This window comes from Balearica regulorum, chromosome 22, assembly GCF_011004875.1.
Source record: "Balearica regulorum gibbericeps isolate bBalReg1 chromosome 22, bBalReg1.pri, whole genome shotgun sequence".
Taxonomy (NCBI): domain Eukaryota; kingdom Metazoa; phylum Chordata; class Aves; order Gruiformes; family Gruidae; genus Balearica; species Balearica regulorum.
In genome coordinates this window covers 7,774,685-7,798,626 of record NC_046205.1, presented here as the reverse complement: position 1 = coordinate 7,798,626, position 23,942 = coordinate 7,774,685, and the positions used below count along the sequence as shown (strand labels likewise).

General features: G+C 62.8%; 1 protein-coding gene across 24 annotated transcripts in view; it reads right to left on the bottom strand.

Annotated features, from left to right (window-relative positions):
• MACF1 (microtubule actin crosslinking factor 1) overlaps positions 1 to 23,942 on the bottom strand; it is a 143,686-nt gene that overhangs the window by 116,507 nt on the left and 3,237 nt on the right. The window contains exon 1 of one of the 24 annotated variants that reach the window (XM_075774262.1): positions 20,939 to 21,144. The exons of the other annotated variants lie outside the window; for them this stretch is intronic. Coding sequence (XP_075630377.1) covers positions 20,939 to 21,032 — 94 coding nt within the window. The 5' untranslated portion in view covers positions 21,033 to 21,144. Of the gene's footprint in view, positions 1 to 20,938; positions 21,145 to 23,942 lie in introns of those variants that run through there. 24 annotated transcript variants of the gene reach the window in all.

Below are 23,942 nucleotides of genomic sequence, written 5' to 3'. Positions count from 1 at the left end.
GAGCAGCTCTCCAAACCCAACAGCCACAAGCTGGCCAGGCCCACCAAGAAAACCGTATCAAGTAAAACGTGACGGACCCAAACGTTGCACCGCTCCACGGGGGACCTGCACCACCCGCGACCTCCTAACGCTGCTCAGGCTAATGCGAGACGGGCGATAGAAAACAGAGTTACCCCGGGGCTCGGCGCTGTTGCAATGTATTTTCCAGAGCTTCAGCCCTGCCTGGATGAAAAATATCCCAGCATAGTTTTCATCTAAAGCAATCTGCTTTCTGTTAAGGCAGGGGAAGTGTTGCAGAGTAACGACCCGCCGGCAGGCACGAGGCCACCATAAATGGCCCCGCGGCTCGGCCCCGAGTGGGGCAGTTAGTGCCCTGCAAAGCAGACGGCAGCGGCTGCTGGGATGTGCCAGGGGAAAAGGCTCCGGGAAGCGGGAGCTAGTTTTCCCCATCCCCTCACCCCAGCTGCACCCATGGGTGCTCAGCTGCTCCTGTGCTTCCCGGGTGCTGTACGCACAGGGGGGCCGATAAAACACGCGGAGCACTGCCAGCTGCTCCAGCCGGACAAGCCTTCAGGCAACAGAAACTCTTCAAACACATATATATAATCATATAGAACTATTTACGTTTAGATATATAAATAACGTAATTTTCAATACATACAAACACATCCCTCCCCTGCCCCAGGACACCCCATGAACACCAGTGGTCCCCCACTTCACCCCACTGGGGTTAATGCGGTTCCCCCCTTTCCTTCCCGCGCTCGGCACAGCCCAGCCCGGCCGCCTCTCGGCGCTGCAGGAAGCCGATAACGGCGGCAGCAGACGCGGGGCGCAGGGAGCAGGTTTCGGGGTGACCCACCGGGGCTCTGGGAGCCGCCCAGCCCCGGATGCAGCCGCCAGCACCCCCTGCTCACTGGGGGGGGGAAGCAGCCCGAGGCCCCCCCCCCTCCCCGGAAACCGCCCCACACACCCGAAACACAAACAGCTCGGTTTAGCTCCTTGCAAGGCGGCTTTTGCAGCTTCAACTGTCGCCTCGGCCCGGAAAGGAAAGGGGTGGGGAGAGGACACGTATCTCCTGCCTTCACAGGAATGTGGGGAGCGGCGAGGCCGTGCCCCCTCACGGGGGGTCCCCACCTTGCAGGGCACCCCCCTGTTTCATGGGGTGCCCTGCGCAGCATTTTCCAGCCCCGTGCATCATCCAAACTGCTGTTACCCCCATCGCTGCCCCTGTCCCCCCCCAGCACCCTGCCTGGGTTTTAGGGGACCCCACAGGTCGGCTCTGGGGACGGGGGCTGCCCTGGCCCCCCCCCTCCTCGCTCCAGCCGTGCCTCTCGCCCAGAGCTGAGTCACGCCTGGCTCCGGCCAAGTGTCTCGTGGGGCCGATCCCCGTCCCCCCCCTCCATGCGCCTCCCCGGTGAGTAATGCTCAGCCGCCACGGCTGCCGGCTCCGGCATCTCCTTATATGACTGGGGAAGCTGCCGGGCCGCGGCGCAGGGCACAGCCAACGCTTCTCTCGGCGGGGAGGCACCCCGGCATAGGGGTGGGCGATGCCACGGGGATGCTCCTGCGTCCCAGGGGGGCCGTGGCCTCGTGGGAGGCAGCGGAGGCCCCACGGGCTCCGGGCAGGGACACGTGTCCCAGCCCCAGGAGGTGACAGCCAGGTGGCACTGTGGAAACGCCGAAGCTGGCGTCACCGGGCAGCCGGAGCCAGAGCGGGAACCTGGCAGCACCGCACCTGGGTGAAGCGTCTCTCCAGGGCTCTGCCTGTGCCCATGGCAGATGGGGGTCCCGGCCAGCGCCCCCGGCCAAGCCCCCCAAAGTCCCCCCCATCGGCTGCAGCAGGCGCTGCTGGACGTGGAAACGGCCGTAGGCACACCGGGGACCCTGCGCGCTTTTACAGAGGGGGTTTCTCTGCACCCAACAAACAGTGGGGTCACCTCACACCTGGCAGGGGACACCCCGCTCCCTGCAATGGGGAAAAGGGCCCATCCGGCACCGGTGCTGAGCACACACAAACTCGTGACTGCAGTACAGGGCCCGGACTTCCTGCTGTGTTTCCTCTGCCATCCTTTCCCCTTTCTGTTGTTTTTTCCTCCTTTCTGGGAGCCTTAAGGGCAAATCTCGGTCACTTATGGAAGCGGCTGAGAACTGCCAAGGAGAGGAAGGAGACTCCGGGTTCTGGAGCAGGGGAGCCCCAGGTAAGTCGCAGACACAGGTCACCCGCTGCTCCCCGGCAGCAGGTCCCGCTCCAGTGTGGGGCGAGGGGCCCGGCTTGGCTCTGGCCTCTGTGGGGACTGGATGGGGGGCACAGCACTCGAGCAAAGCCACCGTGCCCCTCACCCCGAGCCGGAGGGACCGAGTGCACGCCGCACGCTCAGCCACGGTTGTTTCTCTCCAGACCACAATTTTTCCCCCCCGCAAAACCCAGAGCTTGTCTAAGCACACGGCATCGTGCCCTCCTTGCTAACAACGGCAAACGCTGCTGCGGACAGACAGACAGCTCAGCAAGACGCATCCCCGGCTGCTGAGCGCATCCACACGTGCCGGCGCATCCCCTCCTGCCGGCAAGCACGGGCAGGGCCCTGCCGGGGCGCGGGGGCTCGCTCCACCCTGCCCACGGCGCCAGGAGCCATGGGAAAGGAAAGCAAGAACAAAGATGACGTTTCTTGTGATCTGGGCTATTAAAAAAACAAGGTGGAACGAGGCAGGTCGCTGCTCCCACTGCTGCCCAGCGCATCCCCGCGGGACGAGCTCCTCAGCTTCGACTAAAAAACCTCTCCTCCTGCCAGTGAATCACCCGCCCGTACGTGTGCGGGCAGAGCTGCCGATCCCCTCACCATCCGGCAGGCCCCGACGCCGTGCCCTGCCCGCACGCCTCCGGCTCCTGGCAGAGCAGGCGCATTCCCCACATTAAACATTTCCTTCTGGCTTTCATCATGCCGAAGTGGCCGTAGCTCTGCCAAGAAGGACGGGGACAAGTCTGCAGGCTCCCACACCAGCCCCTCGGCATTGACACTGAACTCCAGGGCTGCAAAAGGTCTAAAAAAAAATAAAAATCGGGACTACGAAACCTCCCAGGCAGCAATGCTCCTCATGGCTCTGGAAAAAACAACCTCCTCAACACTGTTTTTTGTGCAAATAGGGGGTTTGGCCCAGAAGTGTCTGTGCGAGGGCTGAGGCTCCCAGTGCCCCCAATGTTTGTACAGGGAGCTCAAGCTGGGTTTACCTGCAACGACCGGGGCAGCCCCATCCAGCCCAGGGTTCAGGGGCCGTTCTGTACTCACCCCCCCCAGACCAGTACCTGCACCGAGAGGGCAGCACAAGTGAATATTTAACTGCAGATCTCTCAGCAGAGGAGCTGCCCACACTGCCAAAGGTCGGCTGGACGTGGCAAAGCAAGGGGAGAGGGAAGGGGGCTGAACACGGGGAGCCTCGGACCCCCCACTGCCATCAGCGGCAAAATCTCAGCTCCAAGGAACCATAGAAAGGAAGCGCTGATGATAAAGCAGAGATGTTCCCCTTTCCAGCAGACGTCTGGGCACCAAAATAAGAATTATATCTTAAAAAAACCCACCCTACTTCCCTTCCCATGGCAGAGCTGCCTCCCTGCAGCTGGTGCTGCTTCGGGGGGGGGGGGTGGGACGCAGGACAGGACCCCGAAGATCACCTCGCTGCTGGGAGACGGAGGGCAGAGATAAGATGGTTCAAGGGAAGGCTGGAAGCAAACATCATTCCTACCGGTTTTCATTCTACAAAGCAAACAGCCGAGCTGGAACCGCCACCTGCTCACAGTTTAATCGTTCCCCAGCAGCATGGCACACCATCAACTTCTGCTGCGGGGCAGGAGTGGAAATCCCCTGGCACACCAGCAGTTACGGGGTCTACAGGAATGCGACATCCAAACTGGGGCTGCCCAAGGGGACCGACTCAGATGGGATGCACGGAGCCAACAGGAGGACCCAAGGCCTCCAGAAACTCTGAAATGACCCAAAAGGAGACCATTTCCCTCTGCGGCACCAGCGGGGAGTTGTGCTTGCCCAGCCCCCCTGCAGCTCTGCGGGAGGGAGAGCAGCCGGTGATCCCCAGGGCACCGCATGGAGCTCCAGCCTCCTTCTCTTGGTAGGGTTTGCTTTTTGGTGCCCCAGATTGAGCACCCTTCCCAGGGGTGTCCGTAGCAGCCAGCACTGCCGGCCCTGGTGCCCCCAGCGCAGGCAGAGTGCCCACCCCTCCACGCATCCGCTAAGTGACCCGAGACCCCCCCCCTCCCACAACACGGGGCGTTGCTGAACCACGTGCACGCAACGCCGCCCCAGACACGTCTCATTCAGACCCTCTCCAACGCTTCCCCAGCTCTTTAACCCTCCCTCAGCAGGAAACAAAGTGCATCACACTGAAGAGGTGGCGAGGGTGACGTCACTGCTTCTTTCCCAGTGTTAAAAACCTCCATCAATCCGCCCGCCCGGCGGCCTCCCCAGATGACTGCTGAGGGCCGTTGGGTTTTTGCTGACACAGCGGTTCAGGCTGTGTCATTATTTCATCACTTCTCAGAAGCCTCCCCTGGTTTGTCACCCCTCCGAGGACGCCGGCAGGGAGCCATACCACGCTTGCTCATTAAACGATACCATGAAACTCGTGGCCATGCACCCCGGGCTCCGGGAAAGCGATGAACGCCACACTGAGCTGGCATCGACTCGGTGGCATCGCCCTGCAAGGAAAGGGAAGGAGGGAGCAGGGGACAGGCAGTGGCCGTGTACCGGGGCACAGATAAAAGCCGCACGTTGGGAGGCAGACAGCCAAGCGGCAAGGGCAGCTCTCAATGCACGCGGAGCTGCTGAGCAAGAGGGAGGAGGTGAAGGCGGTGCCAGAGGCGAGGAGGATGGGGATGCACGGGGTGGGGAGGAACAGCGAAGGTCTCCCGGCAGAAAACATTCCTGCTTTTTGGGAGCGAGCGGCACCGTCCCAGGTCTGGGCACGGAGGAAGGCTTGCTTGCACACCCACGTGCAAGAGGACACACAGGTCTGCACGCTTTCCCAGGGGCCTGTGCTGACACGGTGAGGTGGCTCCTTTCCCAGGCCGGGGGAGGAGGAGGAAGGCGATGCCATCTCCGGGTCCCTCCCTGCCCCTCCGGCCACACAAGGCTGCACACCTCCACGGAGCCACTGTCTCCACGGCTGGGTAAACACCTGCTCCATAATTCCCAGCACGTCCCGCTGGCACCTCAGCAGAGAGAAAGCCGTGCAAAACCAAACCAAAATAAAACACGTCAGAAAAAGCCCCACCATGAGATTCGATGGCAGCCCCAGCAAAGGTGAGCAGCAGAGCCCCGTGCCGGAGAGCAGCCCGAGCCCTGGCCGCATCCTGCACCCGCTCCCACCGCCTGCACAAGGGCTGAGCACCCGTAAACACCCCAAGTCCTGGAAAAATCCCCCAAATGGAGTCCCAGGCCCCAGCGCCTCTTGGAGGAGCCGGACCCCGCGGCAGGGCAGCCGGTTGGGGTACAGAGCTGCACCCCGGCAGAGCGGAGCCCCGGGGGGGGCCACGGGCAGCCGGGTCGGGGCCGTGGCAGCGGGACGGTCGTGAGCCGCTCAAGGCCAAGCTTTGCACTTCCCACAGCAGCAGCTTAGGGAGCAGGAAAGCCGGGGGGTGGAGGGATCGCCGGCATCAAAACTCCTTTTCTACAGGCTAACAAAAGGCCCGGTGTCTCCGCAAAGAGGCTTGTTATTCCAACGCCAACCAAAGGCTGCCTGGCAGCCCGAGAAATAGGAAAACGTTAGGCTAGTGGGAACTGGCTGTGCTTTGTCTGGAGCGCGTTTGGGCGCTGTGTTTGCACAGGCTCCACGCAGCAGCTCACGACGCGCGGGGGCATCAGGGACAGGCTCTCCCCGACCGGGCTGCCGGGGGAACCCCCCCCCCGCCGGCACTGGACCCCCTCGCCTCGCTCCCTGCAAATAGCGACGCAACGCAGCAAGAGAAAAGGCAAGGGGAGCTCGCAGCCCAACGTGCAGCCCAAGGCGCTGGCAGGAAGTCGTGTCCCCCACTTCTGTTGCCTTCGGTCCCCCGGCTGCGCCCCGTAACGCAGCCTGGGGTTTGCCTCACCACACCGCAAACACGAGGACAGCTGGCGGACCTGCACCCCCCAGCCTGCTCGGGACAGGAGCCGTGCAAAGGCCCGTGTTAGAAATGGCGGCTGCAGAGAAGCACACAGCCGATTCTCTTGTTTCCCCCCACAAATGGAGGGCAGGCAGGCAGCCTTGAGCCCTGATCTCATTAGATGTCCCAAACTAAGCAGCATGAAACCTGATTAGCGCCGTGTGGGAGGTGGGAGAAGGGGCAGCAGTCTGCTCCGTCAGCCAGCCCCAGCACCCGCCAACCGAAGATGGGGGGTCCCGGCACCCTGGGGAAGTCAGGGCTGGGGAGCTGGGCACCCAGAGCTCCACAGACACAGCACCCTGTGCCTGCCCAGGATCTGGATGTGGCCCTGGTCCTTGCTCACTTGTCCAGAGCGTGAACATCCCTGGGGATGGTGCCCGCGGGCTCAGCCGGGGCTTTTCTCATGGCTGCACTGTGCTCCAAAGTGATGCTTCACCTCAGCTGCCGCTGCCAGCTCCTGGCCGGACCAGCCTTGGCGTGCAGCAGCAGAGAGGAATTTGGGATTAAAAACAACCCGAACCAAACAGGGGAAGGCAGGAGCCTGAAACCTCTGTTCCCTAGAGACCCGCTCTCCTGCAGAGAAACTTAATCCCCATTAAAACACAAATGAAATAATCCAGTTGCTAACATTTCTCTGCCTGCTTCGTTCCAGCACCTGCGCAGCACCAGATCTGCTGGATCCCACCAGCCTGGCCCAAGCCCATCAGGTGCTCTTGGAGTGCTCAGTTGGACATTTCCGGAGCAAAAACCATCTCTGGCACCGCGAGCACTGTGGTGGGAGAGCCGTAAATCGGCGGGGATCCTCAGTTAGGGCAGGGCCCACGAGTCCCCCCCAGCCAGCCGTGCTCCCCAGGGGACACCTCGTGGGGTGGCTGTGCCGGAGGAGAGGTGCCCACCCTTCCCCGGGAGCAACCGGCCGCATCCTCCTCCCTGGCACAGGGACATGCGGCCAGGACAGCCACACGCTGGAAGAACCGAAACCCACCGGGGCCTCCGCCCGCAGTGGCCAGGGCAGATGGTGGCCGCGGATCTCTTATCACCCCCGGCCACCTTGGGTGGCCCCGGCCGCTCCTCGGGGAAGCCATCACATGATGGGACGAAAGCAAACGGCGACGGCGGCGCACGGGGACGAGCCACAGCACCGTTCCAGTACCAGCCCCACCAGGATGCTGCTCCTGCCTCCTGCTCTGACCCCCCCCCAGCACAGCACATCTAAAAACCCCTCTGTGTCAATATCAGAAACCCAGCAGAGCTGGGCACACGCTGAGGCGATAGGAAGAAGCACGGACCCACTCGTGGCTGCCTGGTCATGGGGAAAATCTGAGCCCGGTTCCCCTAGGGAAAACACACAGCAGTGACAAGGTCAGATGAAGCCAGGAGATTAGCCGGCATGCACAGGAGAAGGCCGAGAAGATGCTGGATTTTATCCGGCTGCCAAGTAAACAACAAAGTTCTCAGAAAACGAAGCCAGCCGTCCTCGTGCCACTGGTAAAATTAACCCAGCAATAAATTTGTAATCAAATGGGTTTCCTGAGCCGAGCCCAAGGCTCTTGTCACCTCAGGGCTGTGACAGCCGCTGCCCCGGGAAACCTGAGATGGAGACTGTGCGGAAAAGCCGGGTGACCCCGAACCCACCGGGACGGCGGCTGTTGGGGCAGGGTGCATCCCGGAGCAGCATCCTTTGTCCCCAGCACGGATCCGGCAGAGCCTCCCAGCTCCATCACGGGGACCGGGATGCTCTCCAAGCCCTTCGCCCAGAGCCCGCGGGGCTGACAGCGATGGATGCTGGCACCGTGCCGGGGGTCAGGGGCCTGGACTTACACGCACGGGCATTTACATATGAAATGCTCCCAGCTCCAATATCCGCTGCTGCCTCCACCTCCCTGGGGAGATGAATAGAGATGGGGGGGAGACAAGGAGGCAGCGGAAAAGAAACCTCTCCAGCAATAAAACCTTCCTTTCCTCCAGCTCTGTCCAGCCCTGCAGCTCAAGGGCAGGCTGGCTGGGGCTGCTTTCAGCGCTGAAGAGCACGCTTAGCTACACGGCAAATGCCAAACCATCACAGCGAGGGACACGGCATGGCAGAGCTAACCGGAACCGCCTGCAAAGGTGGGCACCCCTTCTGTGCTCAAATGCCACGGGGAAGCACTCCAACAGCGTGAAAGGGGTGGCCGTGCCCACTCAAAGAGCCGTCTCACCTCCCACGAGTGTGCCCTGCCCACAACGCGGTTTCCCCTCTCTCCCTGCCTGCACCACTTTCTGAATTAAAGCTGCAAAGGGCTGCGGTAAAGGCAGCTGGTGACAGCCAGCGAGTCGGCATCACTTAGGCTAGAGGCAGCAAAACAGACCAAAAACTACAGATTTGGCTTTTGGGGGATTCGCCACCCGTGTTTTCGCATTCCCGTTACAGACTCACGAGAGTGGGGAGAGAAAATGGGCCGGGATGCAGGAGGCAGCGCAGGCGGGCAGCGCTCCCGGCAGGGCTCTGGGCAGCACCTGGAGAGGGGAAGGCTGCCAGATCAGCTCCTGCAACCAGTCACCTTGTAAACGCTATTAATAATGTCAGCTCGGCTCCTTGCACCTCGTTCTCGCAGGCAGGAGGAGAATTTGCCGAGTCGCAGCTGGAGACGGAGCCCGAACACCCCCGCACCAGCGTGGGGACTTTAGCAGCGGCTCCAAAATGCAGAGGGGGGTCACTGGCACCCAAGCCCAGCGCCTGCCCGTGCTCCGGCTGCCGAGGGGCTGCACATTGAGGGGGGGACAAGCGCGGCTATGGGACAGAGCCGGCCACCACCCCCGGCACACCCAGCCAGCACACGGTGACTGGGGGCTCCTTTTACATTGATTCCCAGTGCCAGCTGCAGTGAGGCTCAGGAAAAATTTATGACGGACACCGCGCCAGCATAAGAAAGTGAATTATGTTACTCCTGGACACGATAACTCAGGGCAGCTGTCAGCCACAGAGCTGCGGGATTAACCCTTCGCGTCAGCCCCGGCAGCGGCATGGGAGGGTGGGGAGGCTGCCTGCCCGCGGGGTGACAACTCCCTTGGCTCCCTGCTAAATTAAACGTTGAATTGAGTCACCTTTGTTATACAGCGGGATCAGCTGGTGAAGCCCAGCTGTGCCGAGGCAGTGCTGTAAAAAGGGACAAGTCAATAAAAGTGTTATTAGATGACAGGCGATGGCATCCCAGGTGCCTTCTGCTTTCCTCTCCACCCTCCTTCCAGCAGGCAAATCCCAATAGTCTCTACAGCAGGATGAGGCTGGCTGGGAATCCCAGAGGAAAAAGCCTCTCTGACAGCAGGGAGGGGGGAAAAAATGAAGAAAAAAAACAGGGAAAGAGCAAGGGAAGCATCCCCTCCTGCTGCAGCCAGAGTGCCAGGTAAACCGAGCTGCTGTCCCGCTGCCCCTGCGCCCGCAGCCCGGGCTCGCTGCCTGCAGCAGCGGGGACAACAGCCGCCGGCCTCCAGCCACCTGCCAGGGGCTGGCCCGGCACGATCCGGTGTCGCAGCCGCCTCTCCGGGGACAGCCCGCGAGGCGGGAGAGGGCAGAACAGCAGGAAAGAGGTTTGGAAAGAAGGAGAGGGGAAGAGAAAAAAAAAGCATCGATCTGCACACGGGTGCCACTGTGCACCCATGGCCGGTGGGACCCCCGCAGGCAAAACCACCGTCACCAGATCAGCCCACAGGAGCGGCAGCTGGCTCCATTCCCTTCAGCAGGATTTTGAGCTCAATTTCTTTTGCAGTGGTTATTTGCAGAGCAGCTTCCCCTGCCTCCCTGCGCTACTTACAGGGCTGGGTTACTGCTGCCCCAGCGCTTGCTTTGTGCCCAGACACACCGCTCAAAATCCAAATAAAAGACAAAAGAGGGAAATGGAGCGGAGCCATGGAGAGCACCACCCCCTCCCGGCTGCCTCCACAGGAAGCCGGCGACTCCTCGACGTCCCGGGGGACTCGATTTGCCTCGATGGGCGATGGATGGCAGATGGTCAGGCTCTGCTGGAGCCCTCGGAGGCAGCGATGCCGGAGCAGCTCAGCCTGTCTCCATGCTGCACATCCACGCCGCGGAGGGCGAGAAATACCTTTCAGGGTGCCGAGTCCATCCAGGAACTTCTTGTACTTCTCCAAGTTCATTTTCCAGACGAGCTCACCCTGCCCTTCAGCAGGGTGACATCGAGGTGCCCACAAGCCCCAGTCACCGTCACCAGCTCCGCAGCCCCACCGCCATCGCCCTTTGACCACCCGCAAGCCTGGCTGCGGCACAGCCCTCGTGTTTCCTTATTTGATGAAGCGCATTAAAACCTCCCATGGCCGAGGCCACCCCCCTTTTTTGCAAATGAGCCCAGCACTAACAGCAAGTGCCCCGCACCATCAGGGCTCCCGGCATCCCTTACCCCCCCCTCCACGCCGGAGGTTTCAGGGATTGTATGTCCCAGGGATATTTCCAGCAAAGAGCACGTTTGAGGGAATTGGGAGGGGAAGGAGAAAAAAAAAAAAACCAACTGGCTTTAAGACTTGCAGGCAGAGGACGGGAAAACGCAGACAGTGGGCAGAGCACAGGGTCCTCGTGGGAAAAGCCAACCTGGTGACTCTGCCACCAGCATGGGAGAAGACACCAGAAAATTGCCATGAAGTGTTGGAATAAAGGGCCAGGTGAGACCCAGGAGCAGGTGGGGGCCGGATCCCTCCTGCTCGTGCCCCCGCTGCTTGCCATGTGTTCACCCTGCACCGGCAGCGAGGTGCTCACGAAGCCAAAAAGGAGATTTAATGGTTTTAAAGGTTTTTTTGGCAGCAGGAGCCAGCCCAACATGATACAAGGGGATCCAAGCACCTGCCCCGCTCATCACTGCCCTTCGGCAGGACTGGTGTCCGTTGGGCACGTCCCTGGGTTTCCATCAAATCAAATAATAAATAACATCATCACCGTCAGCGGTGTTGAAATGTGCGTGTCAGAGGCAGATCACGCTCTCCCTGTGTCACCCCGCTGCCTCTTCACAAAGATCCCAGCGACTGAGCAAGACCCACCGCACAGTGCAGGATCTGCCCACCGGGGCTTTGGCACGGCCAGCACCTCCTGGCAGAGCCCTCCCGGCACACCCGCATGGAGTTTGAGCTGCTGGAGGGACAGGAGAGAAACCAGAGCGTGGATGTGCTGCAGGAGCCAAATCGCCCCCCAGAAACCAGGGATGGCAGCTCCTCACATCTCGGCAAGGAGACTCCTCTTGTCCACAGGTACCGGCACATGAATCCCCAGCTCCTTCACCGCGTGCTGGGGGAGCGGATCCACCCGTCCCCAAAGCAAGCAGCATCCCATGGCAATGCCCCACATTATCCACAAAAACATTAATAAAACCTTTTTGCTCATCCAAGCGACCCCGGAGGAGGACACAGGACCCAGCTCGTCCGCAGACAGACGGACACCCACCTCCCTGGGACTTCCGAGGGGGAAACTTGGGGAGGTGGCAAGGTGCGTGTGTCCCCACCGCCCCCGGTGCTCCAATTACACCGGGGACCTCTGCACCACCCGCACACACCGCCCGGCTCGGGTGGGATGGAGGTGACACCCAGAGGACCCACTGCCATCAAAGGGAGCTGCCCAAACCCCAGGGGACGTGTGGGTCCGCAGCAGCCGGGACGGGCATCCATTCATCCCGGCGAGAGGGAGCCAATCCGATCACCAGCGAGCAGCCACATGGAACAGCCCGGCTCTGCCGGCCTCCGCCGAGGATTCACCGCAGCACCGGTTGGCAGCAGGCAGTGGCAGCCCTCGCCTGCCAGCACACCGTAGCCCGACTGCTGCCCCAGCATCGCGGGGCCACTCCTGTGGACACCCCCCCACGCCTCCCGGCAGAGCCGGGAGCAGAGTGAGGTTATTGCGAGAAGCCAAGTTGTCACCACTAAAAATAGCACAATGGAATTTTCCTCTAAAGAAAAAAAAAAAAGAAAAAAAGGAAAAGAAAAAACCCAACACTTTCTTGCTGACAAAGGGGCTGCAAGAAGGAAGCGAGGAACAGCCCCGTGGAGGGGGCACAGGGGACTCCATCTCCTTGCCCCCCACGCCAGGAGCCGGCCTCACGTGGGCACGGAGGGCAGAGCCCAGTGCGGGGGAGCGGGCAGCGCTGCCAACACCCCCGTGTCATTTATCTCCATCCTCCCCTTCCCAGCAAGGAGGAGAGACCAGGCACCACTGGGATGGCCACGGCAAGCAGGCAGCTGCTCTGAAGTTACAGCAGCAGGAAGGAGAGGCGGCTGCCCCAGGCGAGCCCTGGCCCCCCCAGCACCCCAACTCTCCCTCCAGCCCCCACCGTGGCTTTGTGCCTCCAGGGTGATAAGGGCACCCCCACGCTTGCAGGGGGTTCGGTGCCTCGCTCCTGCCCCACTCCCTAACATGCCATTAACGCCAAAGCAGGTCAGTGGTGTGGGAAGGCAGCCCCACACCTGCCGGGCCCCCCAAACCCCTGGGTGATGGGGAGAAGGGCGCTTCCCTCCTCCCACCCCGAGGGGATTAAGGGGAAGCAGGTCTGACTCCATCCACAAGCATCCCGGCTCCCTCTCGCCATCGGGAACGCCAGGAATTCCCGGCGCAGGGAGGATCGCTCCAGCTGGCTCGATCAGTGCCCCGGGGCCGGGGGGAATTGGGGGGAGCTCCCAGGACGGCCACTGCGCACCCGGCTGGCTGAGGAATCCCAGCATCTCCCAGCCTGGCAACTGCCCTCCGCAGCAAGAACGAGAAGCATCCCAAACAGCCGGTGAGAATGAAATATCTCCACGTGCAGCGTCTGGAGCCGCCTGCAATAAAACCCCCAGCGCCGTGGCTGTCCCCACTGTCGTCACCCTGGGGCAGTGCCCCAAGGGGGGGGGTTTGCTCCCTGATGTGCACACGAGTGGGGGAAACAGCAGGGGACCAGGCTGCCCTTCCCCACCATCACCAGCAGCGGGCTAGAGGACGTTCACACCGTGCCAAGGATGTTGGCAGAGCCAGGGCACCAACGCGTGACCCACGGCAGCAGCAGGAGCAAGCCCGGGGTGCGGGATGCATTCATTGTAGGAGAGCCTCGCTGGCACGGCTGCATCATCGCTGCCCCAGAGGGGACACAGCGATGGCCACGGCCACACCAGCTGTCCCCAGCATCACTCATAGCGGTCCTCGTATCAAGTGAACGATGCTCGAACCAGGGCGGTGGTGCAGGGGCTGCTAATTCATGCTAATTAGCTGGCGGGGCAGCTGCCGGCAGCATGTGCAGTGTGGGACCGTGGGGCTGGGAGACAGCCTGGCCCTGCTTTGCATGGAAAGAAGTCGCTCCCGCTGGATAGTTTTACCAGGACGGCTCTTGTAGCAAAACTGCCCAAGGTCAACGTGAATCTTACTGCCACGGGAGCCCTTGTATACAGTTTCCCGCAGGGAAAAATAAGCTGCTGGCAAAAGCACTCCTGAAAGGCCACCATGGACCCGAACAGCGATTAATAAAAACCAGGACAGAAGTTACACCCTTATTTGACACAACCAGTAGTCAGCACAAACGTCCCACCGGGACTGAAGCTGAGGTGCAGCTCCGCAGTCACGCAGAAGTGGGGCAGCAAGGGCAGAGCAAGGGGTTGGGAGCAGGACAGGGAGAGGAGATGACTCGTGTGGGTGCTGTAGAGGTGTAAAACACAGCATCCGTCACCCATGGGAGGCTGGCAAAGCCTCCCCGGCATCGGTAAAAAATGCTTGGTCTGAGCAGAGGAGGGCAGGCAGCTGCTGCAAGCGGCACAGGCACAGCACCAGCCCCGTGGTCTGCACCGGACGGCTTGGACTCGCCGGAGGGAAAGAGGGTCCAACAGGAAATGAAAAATGGAAATGCAGCACGTCATGCACAGGGAAACAACAAAAAAACATGATTGTACCCTCGTGGCGCCCAGCCAGCGGCCCTGAACTCGCTGGTCCAGATTGCTGATAAACCGGGGGGTGACGGGGGGCACTGCTGGCGCTGCAAGGACCAGGCACGAACACGAGACGCTCGTTGCAGACCAACTCATCTCACTGCTGCCATGGATCCGGGCTCCCATTGGCACAGTCAGAGCCTGCTCCGACGGTTCATCCCGCCAGCCCTTCTGCCAGGATCAGCATCCCGCTTCTCACTCCAAATCTCCCAAACATCTTGCCCAACAGCCCTCCCCACTTGCCCGCTTCCAGGAATCACTGGGCTTATCTGACCCAGAGGCAGGGCACACATCTCAGATCACATCCAAGGACTCGGTTTACCATGTTCACAGCCAGACACACACCAAATCTGATCACCCAGCCTCCCAGCCCCACCACACATCTCCTCCTCAGGAAGCTGATGCTGGAGGATCCCCCTCTCCCCAGCCTCCACACCGGGTGGGATCCATCCAGACACAAAAAACCCCACGACATGAGCTTGGAAATGAAATTTTCTGGCTTATTAACACAAGCATCCTTTGCATGCTTTGCAAACGCTGCCGTGCAGGGGACCTCCTCGGTGGTTTCCATCTCCAAGCTGGAGGCTGTTAGAACCCCCCCAAACCCCTCCAGACAAGGGCAGTGCTGAGATGTTAAATCCGGAGCTTCCAGCAGGCCTGGAGAAAGAGCATCTGGAAGGAGAAGGGGGAGCTCGAGGTCAGCGTCCAGCAGGGATGCTGCAAGCCTGGCCGCTTGGGACAGGGACTGCCCAGGCAGGGGACCGCGCTGCCGGCAGGGCCAGCACCCAGCAAAACCTGCCAGGAAGCGGCTCTCCTCCTTGTGCCGTGCAGACCAGCACCCTGCCTCCACCCCCTGCTCTCCCACCGCCACCCAGCAGCGGCTCCGCTGGTTCCCACCCCACCCACAGACTCTGACGGGATGGGAGAGGCACGAGCAACCGGTCGGGGTGCGGAGAGGAGCCGGTTTGTAGGTCCTGCCCACGGACCTACGAAGGCTGGCTCCGCACCGCCGTGCCGGGCAGGGGGGCACATTGTGGGTGACAGCAACCGCCAGCCACAGAAATTAGGGCTGCCGTCCCGGTCCCAGGTGTGCCATCGCACCCACCGCTGCACCACCTCGCCCCGCAGGCAGCGATTGCCTCACTGCCCTGGAAAACTCAGTTGGCCTTGGCAGGATCCGTCCACGGAGCAGAGCTTCCCGAGGCAGCGACGCCCGGGGTACGGCCGAGCTGCAGGGAAGAGCGTGGAAGGGCTGGATTTGCGCTCAGGAGAGTGGTCCCACCCCAACAAGCGCAGCCCCAAGGAAACATCGTCCCCCGGGGTGATGCACCAGGCATCAGCCAGCCCTGCCCACACTCCCCATCACGGCCGCACATCAGAGGCTGCTCATGGAAACCCATCCCCGGGGAACAGTAATGAGAATGTATTTGTGCTCCTTCCCAGAGAAGCGACAGATTCAAACCGACACTGCCCCGGTCACCCCCGTCAAACCGCAGACACCGCAATGCTGAAGGCTGAGCAGTCGCAAATCCCACCCCGGGTGCCGACTCTGCTCCCCAGCACCCACCCGACACGGCTGCCCTTGGCCCAGCCTCGGGTGGGATCGAAGCACCGTCCAAAACCTTCCTTCCAGGGCTTCCCTGGCCGAGCAGAGCCCCAGGAGGAGCCACACGGCTTCCCAGCGCTGCCCCGTGCATCCTCCCCGCTGCCCCACGCCTGTCCAGCCCCCGTGCTCCAGCCGGCGGCGAAACACTGCCCCGTGCAGGAATCGCCTCGGCCACAGCAGCCGGGCTGAGCCCACAGCCCCGGGAAGGGCTCCAGGCCGCTCCATGCAGGAGAGATGGGGCAAAAAATGGCTTTATCAGGGCAGCCCCAGCACAGAGCAGCTTCTTCACACCCACCCCGAGCTCTGGTGCAGCCTCTCCCTGCACGGAGACAGGAGAAACTGCTTCCACAGCCTGGATTTATCTGTTTCAGTTGCATATAAAGGGACTTATCACCCTGGTATTCAAACAACAGTGTTTAGACCCTTTAAATTTAAATAAAACTTCTGTTTCTACTTCCATCTGGGAGGTTTTGTGCCGCCGGCATCAGCCACGGTATGTCCAGAGCAGTCTAAACTTAGCTGACACAAGCTAGACGAGCCTGGAAAGGAGGTTGGCCAGAAACCAGCAGACGGAGGTCAAAGACTCCAGTCTCACCCCAAAGCGTGAGCCGGGAAGGAAAAGGCTCCGACGGGAATGCGTGCAGGCAGTGCTGAGAAGAGGAGCAAGAGAACAGCTCGAACCCTCTCCGAACGCTCGGCGGCAAGCTGGCCGCTGAAACGAGATCAAAGCACTCAGTGCCGGCACTGTACGCTGTCGGGCGTCATGCCACATCCTGCTGCCTGTGCCAGAGAGGTACCGCGGATGCCGCCACCTTGCACGGGCACCCACCGTCCCAGCCTCCCTGGGGGCTTTTCTCTCCGGACCAGAAGCACGTGGAAATGAGGAGAAGCAGCCGACAGCCCCAGGACCTGCGAGCAGGGCTCAGCCATGGTCCTGCTTCATTAGCGGGGCGCCGGCACGAAGATGGCAACTGCAAACGCTTCCGCTGATTTTGTGAGCGGGGATGCCGGCGGGCTGGGGGGAGGCACGCGCCTCTCAGCGAGGCCAGCCCAGCCCAGGAGGCACCGTCGGGTGCTTGGGATGGCGATGACTCCACCATGAAGGCAGCAGAAAGCTGTCCGGGTGTGCCGGGGTGGATCCTCTCACCTAAGAAACCACCAACTTCATTTCCCTGTTAGCCAAAACAAACACAAGCAAAACAGCATCTTCCACCGCGCACTCGGGCTCCACCTCGGATACCGGGGTCCAGCCATCCCTGCAGGCAGCCCAAGGCTCCTGCCACCTTCTTAAGCCCCCCTCGATCTCTGGTCCATCTGTCCCCTACCAGGGAAGCCAGCAACTCCCATGTGCATCCCAAAAAAAAAAAAAAAAAAAATCGGCATTCTCCAGTCCGATGGCGGAAAGCCCCGTGGCTTCCAGCCCAGCTTCCCCCCGCACTTGCTCAAGCCAGGGACTGTCCGCTCCGACGGCAGCCCTCAGCCACCCTCTTCCCGGGTGATGAAGAGGAAGAAGGGCTTCCTGCCCCCGGTGAGGAATCACCGCCACGTCCCCGGTCCCATCAGCACTCTCGCAGACCGCAGAGGCCTCAGCATCACTCAGGAACGATGTTTATGTTTGTGGGATGAAATCCCGGCAGCAGCGGCCCCGCGTCAGGAGGTGGCCGCACACTGCCAGGCTGGCACAGCCACTCGGCTGCAACAACCGAGCACCCACGGCAAGGGGTCTTCAAGCCCTGGGGTCCAGACACCTCTACGGGTATTTCTTAGAGCAGAAAACAAGGGAGGGGGAAAAAAAAAAACCCAAGGAGTTTCTTCACAGATGGGCATGGCCAGGACTGCTGCCCACCACCAGGAAGGCTCCAGTCCCACGAGGAGGGGTCCAACGCGCTCTGGTTCATTTATACAAGCGTCCCACACCTCTTCTGCCCGCCCCGGGCTCTCCTCCAGTCCCTGGGAAGGTTGTCCCCTCCCTAACAGGAGTCAGGTCAGGCAGACAAGGTGACAAGCCATCCCGTGGTTCCCAGTCCAATCCCTGGGCACCACGGAGCGGGCAGAGACAGCACCGGGGGTGGGAAAGGGCTTCTCTGACCCTACAGCTCCAGGTTTCTACCCGCAATCACAAAAAGGGTTAATTACCAAAAAGAAAGGATTTCACCAAGATTGATTAGTTAATGTTTACAGTGCTCTGAACAGGGAAAGCGTGACCCGTGCTCTGAGCAGAGCCTGGCAGTGCTGCCTGCACCCTTGCGCTGCCTGCGCCCCCGGGGGCTGCTGCAGCATGGAGCCACGTGCAGGGCTCTTGCTTCCCGAGGGGACAGCGAGGGTCAGCATCCTCCAAAACACGATGGGAGGTATGCGCCGTGGGAACCAAGAGCAGCCCTCGGACACTGAGCCCCACTCGGCGTGCCGTGCACCCGTGGGAGGATGGACCAGGGCTTCCCTTCCTGCCCGGACCCCTCTGACCGGCAGCAGCATCCAGAGGGGCCCCAAAAGCTGCGCCGTCACCTCCCGCGCTGCCACCATCATTCTCACCAGCACCTGCGGCGGCAGCTCTGCACGTCCCGGCATGTGCCGCAGCACCATGATCCAGCGATGAGGCAAGAGGGGCTGGAAGCCGCTCCGTGCCGTGCCTCCCCGGCGCAGCCCTGGGAAACTGGCCCACTGGCTTTCAGCTGGGCCAGACTGGTGAAGGTCTTGGTGCTAGAGACCTTCCAGCTGCCGGGCACCCTTCGGGACAGCACAGCCCGGTGGGTACGGTGCCCCCCCCCAGCCGAAGGAAGCCACGATCAGGGCAGCTCCGCCATGCTCCAAGCGCTGCAAGGTAGCATCGGAGCCTACCCCCCTCAAATCCCCCCCTTGAGCCCCATTCCCATCCCCTTGCTCAACCAACCCCCTCGGGACCAGGGCGCAGCGTCACGCAGCACCCAGCACCGGGTCTGCCGGCAGCAGGGCCGGGTGCCCCCACAGCGCCCACGCCAGCTCGCGGCGCTGATGCAAACCTCCTTCCCCAGCACGCCTGGGAGCGGGAGCAACACGGCAAGCACCGGCACCGCAGCGATGCAGCACACCTACCCGGCACCCCGGCAGCTCTCCTCTGCCTACCGTGGGTGTTTTCATAAAGAAAGAAATCACGGGGATCTGGCAGATGATTAACCCCTGCTCGTCAGAGACAGGCAGGATTCGTAGCTCCCTGCGCCAGCTCTGGGACCCTTCCGCCGATCTCCTTGTCTCCAGACCTGCCCCGGCTTGTTCGACGGTGGAGGCCCCGCTGCTCAGATTGGGGTTTTTTTAGGCTATTTTCTACTAGAAATAGAGTGGAGCTAACAGAAGTGCCCGGAGACGTCTGCAACCCTGGCTTCAACAGCACCAAACGTCCTCCTTGCCCTCCGACGGCGCGACCGGTGCCAGCAGCGCCGGGTCCTGGATGCGGCGGATATGGGGTGACCACTGCGAGCTGGACACCAACCCTACGGGTCTCCCCACGCAGCTCGGTCCCCAGCAGTCACGTTTCAGTGAAAACTCTCCATTTTTTGCAGGATTAAGAGGGGGAGGGGACAAGCCATAGGAAAACTTGTTCCGGACAGGAAAAACTGAACTGTTTACAGGAGCTGCAGCGGGGGAGAGCAGGGAAGAGACAACACGACCCCCAGTTCTGAGCCCAACCACCCGAACTGGAGGCTCCCACCCAGCCCTCACAGTGCAGGCAGGACATCCCAGGAGGGGGCGGGAAGCTGGGAAGGGGTCAAGGCAAAGAATTTTATACAGTATAAACGCTCATTTCCCCTACACCAAACAGGCACCACAAACAAGAGTAAACAACACCCAGCAGGATATTTCCAAGCGACTACCAGCTTTCTGCCATAACCTGGTATAGAAACTAGGTTTTACCTAAAAAGCCCTCCTTCCCAGGGGAACCTGGCCGCTCAACGAAGGCACCGACAGCCGGAGGACGGGGCGGGCGAGGGGGGGCCCAGCCCAGCACCGCCAGCCAGCGGTGCTCCAGCTGGACCGGCACGGACAGGCACTGTAATTTCATTTTCTTTTTTGGAACAAAGCAAACCAATGCAAACGACAGCTCTTTCCATGCCAGCCGCTGGCACCCGCCTCACCGTTTCCTCTGCGTCTCCACATTGAACCCAACTACATCAAAGAGGCTTTTTATTAATAAAAGTTTGTCAAGTACTTGGACAAGCCCAAGTCACGTTATCCAGCGCCTTTCCAAAGCGCCCGAAGAGGCTTTTATTCCCCGCTCCATGTGAAAGCGGAGCGAGGCTGCGCGTTTCTCCCACCTCTGGGAGGTTTGAGTGGCACCCCCTGAATCGGGGAGCCGGGGAATCCATTATTCCCCTTTCTCTGCAGGCAGAAAGGAAAAGGAAACAGGCGCCGCGAGCGCCTGGCTCCTCTCGACTCGGCCATCCGCATTTTAAAGAGACTTGGCTGCTAAACTTACAAACCAGAGCGCTAGGAGCCCTGTGGGGCTGAAGTCTGGGCTCCAAGACAAGTCTCTCTCTGCAGCACGGAGGAAAAAGAAATAATAGTAATAATAAGAATGGAAACGCACGCAACTCCCGGAGTCGAGCCGCTGACATCAAAACTGCATACTCACTGCCGGTACCGGCACAGCTGCCGACACGGTGGCCTGGGGAGCACGTTGGCCCTTCATCCCTGCCCAGCTACGGCTCAGGGAGAGGGAGCCCGGTCCGGGGGGGTACGGGAACACCGGGGCAGCCAGAGCGGGGACGGGGGACGATGGGTCACCCTGGGGCGAGGGCGCAGGGATGATGGATGCTGTGGTGCTCAGAGCAGCGAGGCGGGGTGCTGGGATGCCGAGCAGCCCACACTGGGGACACCGGGACCCCGGGCAGCCCACGCAGGGACACTGAGCCCCCGGGCAGCCCACGCAGGGGATGCAGGGACCCCAGCCATCCCACGCAGGGGACGCCAGGGCCGCTCATCCCTTGGGCACCCCACGCAGTTCAGGTGCCGGGACGCTCGGACCCCGGGCACCCCACGCAGGGCACGCTCCCCCTCCGGGCACTCAGTGCGGGGACACCGCGGACGCTCGGACCCCGCCACCCCACGCAGGGCACGCTGGGCCCCCCCGGGGACGCTCAGCCCTGCCACCCTGTCCAAGCAGGTGCCCCACGGGGAGGCCCCCGGCGCCCCGGCCGCGGGCGCAGGGACGGCGCCGGCTCAGCCCCGGCGGGGCGGCCCCGCCGCGCTCCAGGCCCCACAGCGGGCCCCGCCGGCCGCGGTACCTTTGTAGCGCTCCAGCACGTCCTCGTAGGCCTGGACGAACTCCTTCTCCTGGCTGCGGTTGGCCGGGAGCAGCCCCGGCACGTACCCGGCCATGGCGGCCTTTGTGCCGCGGCCTCGGTGCAGCTGCCGGCGGCGGCGGCCAGGGCCGGTCTGCGCTCACACCGCTTCCGCCCGCGCCGCCGCCCCGACCCGCGGCCCCGCCCACGACCGGCGGGCACGCCCCCGAGGCCCCGCCCTCCCCGAGGACCGCCCCGCCCCGCTGTTGGCCCCGCCCCCCGCCACTGGCCCCGCCCCCGGCCCCCCGCCCCGGCCCCGCCGCGCCCCCTGGCGGCAGCGCGAGGCAGCCCCGCGCGAGAGGGGCCGGGGCCGGGGGCGGGGGGGGGGGTGGACCGGGCGGTGACAGCGCGGTGTGTGCACAGAGCTCAGCTCCCCGGCGGGAACCGGTGCCCCCAGTACAGCCCAGCACAGCCCAGTGCCCCCAGTACAGCCCAGCACAGCCCAGCACAGCCCAGTGCCCCCAGTGCCCCCAGTACAGCCCAGTGCCCCCAGTACAGCCCAGTGCCACCAGTGCCCCCAGTACAGCCCAGTGCCCCCAGTACAGCCCAGCACAGCCCAGTGCCCCCAGTACAGCCCAGTGCCCCTAGTGCCACCAGTGCCACCAGCGCACCCAGTGCCCCTAGTACAGCCCAGTCCCACCAGTGCACCCAGTGTGCCCAGTTAGTCCAGTACAGCCCAGTACAGCCCAGTGCCCCCAGTACAGCCCAGTGCCACCAGTACAGCCCAGTACAGCCCAGTACCCCCAGTGCCCCCAGTACAGCCCAGTGCCACCAGTACAGCCCAGTACAGCCCAGTACCCCCAGTGCCCCCAGTACAGCCCAGTGCCCCCAGTACAGCCCAGCACAGCCCAGTGCCCCCAGTGCCCCCTGTACAGCCCAGTGCCCCCAGTACAGCCCAGCACAGCCCAGTACAGCCCAGTGCCACCAGTGCCACCAGCGCACCCAGTGCCCCTAGTACAGCCCAGTGCCCCCAGTGCCCCCAGTACAGCCCAGTGCCCCCATTGCCCCCAGTACAGCCCAGTGCCCCCAGTACAGCCCAGTGCCACTAGTACAGCCCAGTGCCACCAGTGCCCCCAGTGCCCCCAGTGCAGCCCAGTGCACCCCAGTCAGCCCAGAGCACAGCAGCCCAGCATCTCCCTGTGCAACAAGGGCGTTACCTCCCAGTGCACCCAGTGCTCTCCATGCAACAAAAGCACTGCTTCCCACTGTGCCCAGAACACTGCGCCCCAGTGCCCCCAGTGCCCCCAGTGCACCCCAGTGCCCCCTGTGCGCCCAGTGCTCCCAGAGCACCCAGTGCTCTCAGTGCCCCAGTGCCCCCACTGCAGCCAGTGCCCCCAGTGCCCCCAGAGCATCCCAGTCAGTCCAGAGCACCGCCGCCCAGTGCCGCCCAGTGCTCCTCAGCGCACCCATCATCTCCGCCGCCCACCAGGACCAGGGGTCCCGCTCCTGCCCCACGCCCCAGGCCAGCCGCTTCAGACAGCAACGCCAAATTCCGGGGCTCCGCACCCCACACCTCCCGCCAGCACGGGAGCAGCTGGGGGGGCATCGGCTCTGCGGGGGTCCCAGCCCTGCATCGCCCCAGCCACCTTTCACCCATGGGGTGCTGGACACTATTAGCCCCCCCCCCCCACCGAAATACCCCCACAGGGTCTTTTAACTCAGCACCTCGCGCGGGCGAAGGCCCCGGACGAGTCAGACGCTGCCGGGGCTGGGGTGCGCGGGAGGGACCCCCTGCTCTGGCTTTGCAAAACCTCCTTTATTTCGGGCTGAGTCTGGCGGGGATTTACCCCCCGGGGTGCTACTGATGTGTGTGGGGGGGGTCTGTCCCCGCAGCTCCCGTCCCCGCAGCCTCCCGCCGGGTCACAGGGAGCACAGCGGATGCACAGAGAGAGCCAGGTCCCTCGGCATCGCTGGGGGGGCCGGGGGCGGCCCCTCGGCATCACCCGGGGGGCTTTGGGGGACGGGAGGGATCCCACCAAGGGGCAGAGCAGTGCCAGGGGAAACAGGGATGGGGTGCAGGGCCAAACCAGCCTGGCACCCCCAGAAACCCCGCTCAGCCCCCCAACCTCCAGCCCTCCCCGCGATTCTGGATGTGACAGAGCGAAACCTCCCACAGAAACAGCCGTCACGGGGGCACGAGGGTGGCTGTCCCCAGGCCAGGGGACGCCCCAGGCCCCCCAACACCCGGCACCCCCCCTCAGCCCACAGGGCACCCCCTCACCATGACCCCAGGCCGGATCCAGCCCCCCCGGCAGGCCTGCCCCCCCCCCCCCGCCCACCGGGGCAAATCCCGGCCTTTTTTGGCCAACGCAAGATGTTGCTTTTTCACCCTGGCTGCGCCGTTCCCATGGCAACCGGAGGGCCAGGCTCCGCCAGCTGGGTAACCATGGCAACGAGAAAAGCCCCATCCCGCTCAGCGCAGACGTCGTGTGTCTCCCCACCATCGCCCAGGGCCCCCCCAAACCTCCCGGCGGCCCCGTGGGGTGGCGGGGGGGCTGCACCCCGCATCCCGCTGGGGAACCGTGAGGGGCCGCCAGCAGCGGCCATCATCCTCCTCCTCCCGCAGCCCCTGGTCTGGGGGGGGTTACACAAATCATCACCCTCTCCCCAGCTTCGGAGGCATCTCCCCTTCACCGCAGTGCCTTAATTAGGAAAAGTAATTAACGTCACACGGAGCGCCGGTGCCCGGCTGCATCCCCGGCAGTGCCTCCATGGGGAGGAGGGTTTCAATCCGGGCTACCGTGCCGGCGCGGCGGCCTCGTGGCAGGGCTGCCTTTGTGCCCAGCGGTGCCGTGGCAGGGCGGCCGTCCTCGGGCGGCAGAGCATCCCGCCGCACACGGCACGGGGGACGCGGCTCCTCCGGCTCAGCCCTCGCGAAGCCGCCCTGCCAAGGTGCCTGCGCAACATCCGTCTGACCCCAAAACGCCTTCCCGGGGAAAGGGGCAAC